The sequence below is a fragment of the Terrapene carolina genome, unplaced genomic scaffold, assembly GCF_002925995.2.
Source record: "Terrapene carolina triunguis isolate 2854851 unplaced genomic scaffold, T_m_triunguis-2.0 Scaffold790, whole genome shotgun sequence".
NCBI classification, from domain to species: Eukaryota; Metazoa; Chordata; order Testudines; family Emydidae; genus Terrapene; species Terrapene triunguis.
In genome coordinates, this window is record NW_020665141.1 from 1,869,237 (window position 1) to 1,880,683 (window position 11,447).

At 38.6% G+C, this 11,447-nt stretch overlaps 1 protein-coding gene across 1 annotated transcript in view; it reads left to right on the forward strand.

Moving 5' to 3' along the window:
- The first annotated feature begins 1,988 nt into the window (after window positions 1-1,988).
- PRR14L (proline rich 14 like) overlaps window positions 1,989-11,447 on the forward strand; it is a 27,489-nt gene continuing 18,030 nt past the window's right edge. Inside the window, exons 1-2 of the mRNA XM_026660543.2 lie at window positions 1,989-2,514; window positions 6,609-6,690. Coding sequence (XP_026516328.1) covers window positions 2,014-2,514; window positions 6,609-6,690 — 583 coding nt within the window. The 5' untranslated portion in view covers window positions 1,989-2,013. The remainder of the gene's footprint in view (window positions 2,515-6,608; window positions 6,691-11,447) is intronic.

Genomic DNA, 11,447 nt, shown 5'->3' on the forward strand with positions numbered 1-11,447 from the left:
TAGCTTCTGTGACAGAAAATATCTTTGACACCTTTTCTGCTTTTCTTTTGTCTCATTGAAGTGGACCTACTAAGGCTTGTTTGTAAATAAATAAATAAATATTATAATTTTATTTTATATTGTTTGCTTTTTGGTGGGCCACTTTCTAGATGTTGCAACAGGTCACGGGTTTGGGTGACGTGGGTTCTATTCCTGTGTCTGCAACTCACTTTGTTAATGTGACTTTGGGCAAGTTACTTAACCTCCTTAATACCTGGCACAGGTTGTGTGTGTAAAGCAATTCAGGATCACAAGAAAAGGTGTTGTAGACGACTGGAATGTGTTTTTCGTGTGCTGTAAGACAGGACTAGAAGAAAATAAATCTGGAGTGTTTTAGCAAATGGGTCCTTCTTCCGACCTTTGGTAAATAAATGCTAAGATTCTGCAACCTCTCAGCTGTCTTTTTCTTACAGCTGATATTGTCATTTTAAAGAGGGAGAAAAATCAGGGTCTGTAGAATTTAACCCATATGTTTTTATTACCAATTCTTGAGGAAAGAAGCCATGCCTAGTGTTTATTTAACTTGTATGTGGTCAGTGTTTGTATTTATCTATAGATCATTAGTGTACTGAGACCATATTATGTTGTTGTTCTTAAAATTAGCCATATGCTAGTCAGTATTGCTAGAAATGGTGTAAGTTTTTGAAGATAAAGGTTTTAAATTTTTTTGAGCAAAATTCCTCCTCCCCTATTGTTTGTTTAGAATCCTGGGGATTTTAGTTATGTATAGCGCAGAAATATTGAGCTAGCAGAACTGATGGATGTTCATCTAGGTTTCTGAGCTGTGTAAAGAGCAGCAAGATCAACATTTGAGTAATAGGATTGGGTTTTATTAACCTTCTGTTGGCTGTTAGCTGAGTGATTGGTGCCACCTGACCTAGCTTTGTGTAGAAACTCTCAATGGAGATTCATGAGCATGTCAGTGTTAAGTATATAGTATTCTTGCATCAGGGCTCTTTAAATTTTTTTTTAAGTGACCCTTTACTTAATGTAGTTCAGAGAATTTGTGGCTGACCATGTTGTGGTCATGCTGACACTATGGTTAGAACTGTACTAGCAATAACTGTTTGAGCATGGCTATTGCTAGCATAGTATTGGCCATTGGATACTGATGAGTTGGGCTCTAGGCTATAAGATAAATCAAAGGTTCACTTTAGATAACAAACCTAGGGATAGCACCATTTTTTTCCTCTGTTTATAATGGGGAAGTCACAAGGAATGGCAAGTGATAGTGCATGTGTTAGGATGCATTTTCTTGTGTGGCTTTTCCATCTAAAGAGAAATTTTTAAAAATATAGAAAAGTAAAGGAAATTTGGCTACTACCATCAAACTGGCAGGATGTTTGACACCCTGCTTTAGGTCCACAAGTGCTAGTAAATACCTTTTCTCTCCATTTCCTCTCTTCCCATTTCCTAGACGCTCATACACGCTACAGGGTCTTAGTTTTAGGCTAAGAAGAGATGTTGGGGTAGGGAGAAACTGCTGATGGAGAAGAGAGGAATAACCTTATTCATGGTTTGTGTGGCACTTACTCTAGCGCTCAGTAATTGTAGAATCACTTTCTTACCAAGAATTCATTTGGAACATACTCTTATTGAACACACACATTTGAAGCACTTACCCTTTTATTTTTTGCTTTAAACTTTTTATTAGAGCAAAGTTACAATAGAATGTTGACATACTGCATTTTATATTACTTATTACTTATTCAGGCTCAGGTTAATATTCAAAGAACCTGGCTGAACATTTTGGTTTGCTGACTGAGGAGGAGTCCTACTGTGAGTGCCTTAAAAAGGGACCAAACTTTCTAAATATCTGTCCCCTTGTTGGTGCTTCTCGGGCGTATGTACCTTTGTCCCAGACAACAACAAAAACAATGATTACTTTTGTGTATATGTGTGTGTCTGTGTAGTGATTTAGTGTTGTCTTTACTTTTAGGGTGAGTTTAGAAAGGCACAGTCTTCAGCTGCCTGATGCTATCATCTGGAGTGGAGTCCCAAGAGAGAAGCCACCCACATCCCCTTGATTCCTCCATGTCTGCTGTGGTACAGGAATTGTACACTGGACTGCCAGTCAGCATCTCTACTGAGCTTACTGCTGGGTCTGATCCTAATGTTAGACTAGATACAAAACCTGAAGCATCAACACTTGTGCTAGCACATAGTAGCAGTTTGTTGTCTGAGTCCCACAGGATTAGTGGGGTGGAAAATTGCTCCCAGGAAACTGATAACCTGGATCATGGGGACAAGCTTACATCTGATGGGCTGGCGGGATCCCTTTCTGAAGAGTCTATGGGGGCTGGAAACCTTGCTGAGAACCAAGAGGCCAAAAGTGGAAGCTTGGGGAAGCAGGACACTTGTGCTAATGGGAGCCAGAAGGAAGCGAGACGATCTGCGAAAGAAACACAAGATGCTGAGGAAGAGCTTGTTGGATGTTGTGCTTTAGCCTCTGAAGAAAAGTGGTGGTTGAGACAGGTAAGAAAGAAATTGATTACAGTGAATGTTTGAACATAGCAGAGAGGGATTTGTTAGGGACTCAATGTCAGTGTGCTTTTTGTTCTCTTTCTTTAAGTCTTGCCATCATAGCATCCAAAAATATTTAATAAATTTCAATTTATATTCTATTGTTATAAGTGTGATTAATCGCGATTAATTTTTTTAATCATGGTTAATTTTTTTGAGTTAATTGCATGGGTTAACTGCGATTAATTGACAGCCCTAAAAAAAACCCTTCACAAATGCCAAATGTCCCTTTTCCCAACTGTTGAGGAGGATACATTGTAGTCTAAAATGTCATAATACAGGTAACAAAATTAGCCATTATGTGGTCATGCTATTGGTACCAGATTAAAATAACTAGCAGTGCTAGATCTTATGCTGAAATCATATATGACATCACTTATGTCTTAAGTACAGTCTCTGCAGTCTGCTGTATCTTTCAACTCAACTCTTCAATAATTGGACAGTGGATCAGTGTCTCTATTTCCTTTTTCAAATAATAAGGCCTTTCAGCTCATATGTTGTTTTTTTCCTCCAGCAGACATTGACGTTCCAATTATTATTCCAAGGCAAAAAAGTTTGAGCTTAGAGATAAAATTGAAATTAACACTTCACTGGGGAAAACCCCCACAAACATTGAAGTATTATTTAAAAAAAAATTGTTTAACTTGAAAATTCCATGTTACAGGTTTTACTATTTGGCACAAGGACTTCCAAACACTTGAAAGCATGTAAATACAGTAAATGAGAAAGTTTGATTAAAGTAAGGAACTGAAAATTGAGCTTATACCAGGAAGTGAACTTCAAACTTAAATTTCTGAGAAATAATTGTCTCTCCATAATGTGGTCATATGATGACATTTAGGTTTCTTTGATATCTTTATAATACATATTAAGGTAGTTTAAATGTTACAGATGTTCACGTAACTTTACAATTGCATCTGCTGTTTTCTTTCTCCCTGAGCAGAATCTCTCCCCCAAATCCCCTATCATTTTAAAAGTTTGTGTGAGAGAGGAGATTTAAGTCAAAGCTTGGTACTAATTTAATTGTATAAAACCACACTTCATACTTTTTTTTTTTTTTTACTTGGCTTTTTTGCTGGGCGTAGTGAACAAAAAACTATTTTTCCTAGTAGCAGCAGTAATGGGTACACAAACTACAAGTTTGTACTAGAGAATTATTTAAATTTAGCATGTTTTCAATGGGAGACTGAAGTTGGTTTTGAATTTTTATTTTTAAACAAGGATGGTTCTCATCAGCTTTTTTTGGAACTGTATTCATAGTGAAATCTTCCTAATCATATGACTAATCCCATTTTCTATTTTTCAGAGTTCTTATTTTTCTTTTCAGTAGAGCCACTGTAGACTGACTTTACATTAGTTTGCATCATTGATTCATCTTCCAACTATTTCTATGGCTTTGAGTTTGATTAATTGAAAATTAGTGTGGAGGGCAAGACAAGATAACTATATACATTTGGTCTAGATATTTATAAAACCTGAAACGTACATTGTGAGGTGGAGTGGATTTTGGAGTTTTATCACTGGGGGAAAAAAGTCTAAATGTCTTAATTGGTTTGGCTCCTCTATGCTCTGAAAATATTGGACAGTACAGCTGTGAATTGACTGCTCCTTCTGTTTGAAAATTTATTCTCTGGACAAGTGACATGGGCTTCAACATGTCAAGTAGCTGCTAAAGCTGGAGTGCACGCAAGCCAGAGCTTACACCAAGGGACAAAATAGAAAACGCTTCTTCCATCAAGAGTCTTCACTCTGCATCCATCAGCTTCACCCATCACTGCAAATTAAATATAATACTTTGCTAATGTGGATACATTTATAATTCATACACACAAAGGCAATTCTCTCTTCATTTCTCAGCAAGGATTTAAATAGCAAAATGCTGTAGTTAAGGCTCCTATTGATTAAGACTTCATTATTTTACAAAATATACTAGAGAATGTTTAGTACGTGAATGTTTAGTACATGAATAGGTCATTTTATAGATAAATATATTAAAATATTTTGTTAAACATTCCTTTTTATCCACTTGTGAGTTCTGGAGCATGTCTGCATTTAAAATTTTGAGGGTGAGGGTTTATTGCAGGGGAGTTAATAAATATGATTGTCACACTGCTGTTGCCTTAAGAAGGAAACTGCGATTTAGCAGTTCAAAACCAGGGTACAATATTACAAGGCCTGGATTCTATTCTTAGCTTTGCAACTTATTTACTGTGACACTTAGGATGAGTCACTTAGTCGTTTTCCTTTCCAGTATTATAAGGAATATTATAAGCAGTATTGAGACAATGTTTGAAAGCACTTTGAGGTCTCCATATGGAAAATGTTGTAGAAATGCATAATAGTTCCTTAATAATTTTTTTGAGGAACACATAGTTGGCCTTTTCTAGTGCCTTTACTAATGAATTTCTAGGGCCTTCACACTCTAGTGCTTTTACTAATGAATTCAGTTTCATGTGCATCTGGGTGAAAACTACTTAACTGAAGTACATTAAAAGAAACTAAACATATTAGCAAATGCCTTCTTAAATGTACAGTGATATGTGACACTTAATATTGCTGTTTGACCACAAATTATTATTGCAGTATTTGGTTGAGAGCAAAAAGCTGTAGTTAAGGTTGAAGAATGGCTTAACACCTTCTGTTTCACGTGCTCATAACTTCCTTAAAATATTCACCTCTTTAATTACATTTTTTTTCATGACTGCTCAGTTGTCAAAGATAAGATATTTTTCTAAAGTTTGTGTGTGTTTGTTTTTTAAGTTTGAATTAAGTCCCCTTATCCATTTTTGAGCCAGGCAAGGATGAAAAAAGATGAGCGCTAATGAAGATACTGTTTAGGTCAGAAAGAATGTGTTTTCCATAGACTTTCACATGGCTCTGCTGTATCCTTGCTCAGCCATTCTAGCTTTCTTATTCTCTCAGAATTTTGTTAATTTTGAGTGAGTGATCAATTATCATACATCCATTTCAAATATCCAACATCCAAGTAGTGGGGCCTTGAGAATGTGTAAAATTTTTAAATGGATGACTGGGGCGTGGGTCCCCAGACTGCTCATTCACTCTCCTGGGTGGAAAATTAGGTCTTTAGGCAATTCTGTACACCCCTTTTCTTGGCTGAGAAACAGGTCCTAGGGATAATCTCCTTGTCCTGAGAGAGAGAGAGATGGGTCCCCACTCTTCTCCCTAGTCCCTCTAACCATTACAGGGGGAAACCAGTGCCTCTATTATATGCAAATTTCTTGAACTGTCCATATTTCAGTGGTGCATTTAAAGGAGTGTGTAGTTCTTAGAGACAGCAGTATAGTAATTACAAGAAATGTACCTATAGAATGTGTGCGCTTGTGTGTTTCCCTTCATCCTTCAACAAAATTTAGGAAACATAATGCAAAAAACTGTTAATGCAATAGTAAGTTTGCATAATTAAAGTAGTCAGAAAATGCTGAAGTTAAGGTAGTACAGTGAAGAGGGTAATATTTTCTTGTGCGTTTTTCATCTGCGCAAGGGATTCCACTGAGAGGGATTATAATAATTGGTTTGGGGTTTGATGAAGGATTACCATTCTGTTTCATATTGGGACGCTTTCCATTGTATTTAAATTCACTTCCTGCTTGAGTTGCTACTTTGGCAAGGCTTTACTGATGCTGAGTTTAAATCTTCTCTGGAATTGTCTCCTCCTGAGGATAGGAAAGACTAATGCAGTATCTTCAACAGTGAGTGGATTTAAAAAAAAATTTTTTTAAGAGGAAAGATGTGATGAGGCAGTGGGTCAGAAAGGAAGGAGAATTTCTCATATTAAGTACTTACAGTTCAATTATTTGCCTGTATTACCACACTTGTAAGTGTGCTTATGGTGTATGCATGACTTTCTCCCTCATTCCCCAAAAAAGCCTAGCATATTATGTGGTATGCTAATGCTTACTGCGTCCAGAGTTAGGACTGGCTTAACAGGTACAGTCCCTGGAGTCTAGAAATAGACTCTGAAAACTATAATTACCAGTTAGTCTCAGGTGTTGCTGCTATGGTGGTGACTTGTTCCTTTATTTCAGGAGAAGCCTCAGATAAACCGAAGTGGGGGAGAATTTTCAAGAATCTGCTGCACTGAAATGGCAAGCCCTCTGAAGAGTAAAGGTGTGTATTTCAGTTGTTCAGCTTTTTTCCTTCAGGATCCTCTCTCATTCACAGAAGTGTGTGAATGATTGCAGGGATAGCTCCTCTGTTCTTTTTGGTAGTGGAAGTTACTGCCCTGTTCGTGTAGAACAATAGCAAAGCTTAATCCTGTGCTCTCTCCTGGCCATGTGCTGATGTGATTGAAATGCTCTGATGAAGAGAGTCCATATTTGGTAGTTCTTAGTCTGAAATACTTGTTGACTCCGGTGCAGATGCTCTTGTTAGTAATTATTGTTTGATTTTGAGAAATAAGGTAATACAAAACTACATGAAAATGTTAACGGTAGAGATGTGCAAAAGAAACAATAATTGGCTGACTCAGTCACCATCTAACACTTTAGAATATGCAGTTTCCAAAGTGAGAGGGGTTTCTGCCCTAATTCTTAGTCCTCCTGTTAATGATCCACTTCTGTCCACAAATGCTTTGATCACTTTGCCTGCATCTGGTGGCTATTCTCTCTTTCTCTGCACAGCAAGCAGGCATATTGTGACTCTGTTTAACTCCAGGATTCTGGAACAACCATATTTTGATTTCAGTCCTGTGTTTATTGCAAACCAGGCCTGCTTGGCTGTGGCTAATATCCTGTTCTATCTTGAGTTCTCAGTCACCACAAATTCTGTTGACTTCATACTAAAAGCTAATATTTCAAATAGAAGATTTGGGTCTGTCCCTGCATGTAATTTGGTGGCACCAGATGTATCTGTTTACAGCTGCTGTTCTGTGAATTACTATCATTCAGACTGAGGCCTGGTCTACACTGGGGGAGAGGGAGAATCGATCTAAGGTACGCAACTTCAGCTATGAGAATAGCGTAGCTGAAGTCGACGTATCTTAGATCAACTTAGATTGACTTACTTTGCGTCCTCGCAGCGCATGATCGACAGCCGCCACTCCCCCGTCGACTCCGCTTCCGCCTCTCGCAGCGGTGGAGTTCCAGAGTCGACGGGGAGCACGTTCAGGTATCGATTTATTGCGTCTAGACGAGACGCGATAAATCGATCCCCGATAGATCAATCACTACCCGCTGATCCGGCGGGTAGTGTAGACGTACCCTGAGCATAAAACAAAACCAAGAAAAGACCAGCCTTAAGCAACACAGCAAGCTTGTGCTTGCGTGGAGACCAGTTTTCCAGTCTTGGTCTCTGAAAGTATGGAAGAAGTCTTCAAAAGTTTGAGCAAATACTGTTCAGATGTTTTTGAGCATAAAGAAATTGAAATTCTTTTCCAAAACTTGTGACCTCTTTTGAACAAAACTATTGTTGAAATGACCAGAAGTAAACACACAATGAAATTTGATGTGGAAATAACTCTCGTTAAGAAGTGTCTTTGAGTGTTCTGGTGTCAAGAGTTTTAGTTTGAGAATTCCATGCTGCACAGTATATTTTACCAAGGAGTCTTATTAAATTCATAAAATGCCAGCTAGAAAAACGGCTTCATTTTTATGGCTGTACATGTTTATGGCTAATGTACTAGCACAAGGAAGAGTGCAATGAAGAGATTAAGGAGGGCTGCTGCACATTTTGCATGGCACCAAGACAGGGGCCCCAATCATATAAGCCTCAGAAGGTGCTTGGGACAAGGAATCTAGTGGTGTTAAACCAAATAGCTTCCAGATTATAAACCAAATAGCTTCCAGATTATGGAATTTACTTGTTACCATTTTTTTTAAAAGTCAGCGGGTCTACTAACTCTTGGATTTTTCTACTCTTTTTCAAAAGTAAATTCCATTCAATTAAGAAAACTTTGTTTGTAGCTCAACATTCAAGTCAGGAAATGCTTAGTTAAGGTTGCATGTGTAACCTTTAATTCTATGCCTTGTGTATATACACAGTGATACAATCTGATTACGTACCATTTCTGAATTCTGATATACAATTTTTTTCTTAAACACATGTAGCCTCTTGTAATATTTTGTACTACAACGTGTATGCTAGACAGTCCATGAAAGTCACTTATATGAAAAGTATGGAATAAACCCTCCATACATAGCATATCACATTTAAGAGTAAAGCCTAAAGCAATGTTGACATTTTTTTGGCATGCATGAGCTACATACGTTTCTAGATAAAATAGTTTTACAGCTAACTGCCTCATCCATGTAATTTCACAAAAGAAAACTTTGTAGCTTATTGAAGAGACTACATATAGTACATAGAGATTAAAGCTTCAATTGTACAAACACACATGCTTAACTTTAGCCATGTGCATCGACGTTGGCAATATTGGGGCCTAAATTACAGAGAAGAGAACTTTTCATGTAGAAATTCAGTCAGTAAAGAGTTACTGCACCATTGTAGCAATGAAAATGTGAGCATAAAAGAATGAAAAGCATATTAAAATGAAAACCTAGCACGAGATGCTACATCTGTTTCTAAAGTTACAAAAAAATTGTATTTTTGAGAAATGTGATCATGTAATTAAAGACTGTATTGTAATGCATCTGCAAAAGAAAGCAATGTTAAGGTTAAGTCCTATTTCGACCATACATCCTAACTTTTGAGGCACTTATCTGTGCAGCCTTAATAGTCTCAACATAGCAATTTGCATAGAATTTCAAAATTACATGGTACATTAAAATCATTGTTACAATGTTTCCTTCCTTTTCTTATCCTTCCCTTTGTAGTTGGAGGGGACAACCTTTTGGGGATTTGAACTCCTCTTCATGTCTCATTCCAGGGGGCTGGACTTGATGACTTCTCGAGGTCTCCTCCAGCCCTACTTTTCTATGATTCCAGTAGCTAGCTACCACTGGTGCCAATTACATTAAATCAGTGTTTCTGTTAAAGTGATCATTAGTGAAATACTTAATGTTTACAGTTAAACTTTCTTTTAGTTTAACCACCTGTTCAATATTAATGGGGAATTTGGTCACTGACAACTTAAATTTCTGTCCTCTGTGCAATCAGTTTTCTCTGTCTTCCACACACAAACAAGGATTTAAAATAGGAGACTGTGATGGTAAAGCCATATATGGTAAGGTGGACTCAGGAGTAGCCATAGTATGTGAAACTATTCTAAATTTTTTTTAAATGACTAAATTTCAAGATAGTGGTGTCCCTTCAGTACTTTGCAGAGCTGTTTCAGGTTGCTCTACAAAGAGGACAGCATTGCATTGGCTATTGTTCAGTTCATTTAGAAGGTTATCATCAGCCATAAGGGCTAAGAATGTAATATCTTAAAAGGACAGAAGCAAAATTGAACATGTTCTACCCAAAAGGAGGCAAAAATCCTCTTGTCCTCCCTTCGTGTTGAGGAAAGTGTTGGAAGCTTCTCCTGACTATCAGTTGTTTTTCATTCAGATTAAGGGAATGAGCAGATCCTAGAGAAACTAATAAAATCTCTAATATCTTGATGGAGCAGGCCCAAGCAACGCAGATTCATAAACTGGAAGGCCAGAAAAGAGACCATTGTGATCATGTAGTCTGACCTCCTGTATAACACAGGCCATAGGACTTCCCTGAATTAATGTTTGTTTGAATTAGAACATATCTTCTAGAAATCCATCCCTCTTCCTCCCCATCATCATTCCATGAATGTCTGGAACCTAGCTTATCGAAGGAGATTTTTACAGAAAAGCATCCACACACCCCAACCCACCCCCCCAAAAAAGTGTAGGTTGGAGAATTCCATATCCCCTTCTTGGGAAGAGAGACAATTGTCAGACTGACACCAAGTCTCAGGAGAGCACGCCTTTTTGTCTTAATGTTTTGAATCTCCCTTGAAGTATATTAGCAGGCCTGGAACACTCCTGAGAAGCCTCCTTCTTGTGGAAGAAAATGAGTGAGGAAGCCAAATATTTTCCATTGGAGCTGTATATTCTGCTGCTTGCAGCTTTAGAGGATTCCATTGCGACTGAATGAGAATATGGTTAAGGCCAAAGTAGATGCAGTCTAGCCAAAGTAGATGCAGTCTAAGGATCTAATGCACCTAGGAAGAGATTCTTCCCTGAGAAGAAATTATGGCAACTTCTACATCTTTTGCCAGGATGTTACTGGCTTGGACAGTTTCCCTGTCTGAGCTAATTTCCTTAAAAGTAAGGAAATCAGATAGCCAGGGAGCACCATTGGGGAATTTTTCTTTCCTGGCAATTGCTTAATTAGACACCCTAATATTTTTTCACAGAGCAGTGGGATCTAAAACGATGTCCTACAATCATGTGGGTAAGGTGACTGAAGGTTGACATACAGGCAAACCAACTATTAGTGTCCTTCAGGTATTGAGGAGGAAGATTGTTTTAAGGGTGAGTGGACATGGTTTATCAAGGAGTTGTCCAGAAAGACCTTGGCCAGCGCTAGGATGCATAAGAGGATGCAAGCCAAGCCTTTCATGCCTGCTTCTTTGGGAAATACGGGAGTAAACCAAAGTGCTAAAGCAAAGTGGAATAAAACCTGACAGGGATGATGTAAGGGTGACTTCCAAAGAAAGCTCTTGGTATTGTCCTGCTGACTGCTTGGTCTCCAGATAGATTTACAGTAGACTAGAGCAGTGGTTCTCAAAGCTGGTCTGCCGCTTGTTCAGGGAAAGCCCCTGGCGGGCCGGGCCGGTTTGTTTCCCTGCTGCACCCGCAGGTTCGGCCGATCGCGGCTCCCACTGGCCGCGGTTCACCACTCCAGGCCAATGGGGGCTGCGGGAAGTGGCACGGGCCGAGGGATGTGCTGGCCGCCCTTCCTGCAGCCCCCATTGGCCTGGAGCGGTGAACCGCAGCCAGTGGGAGCCG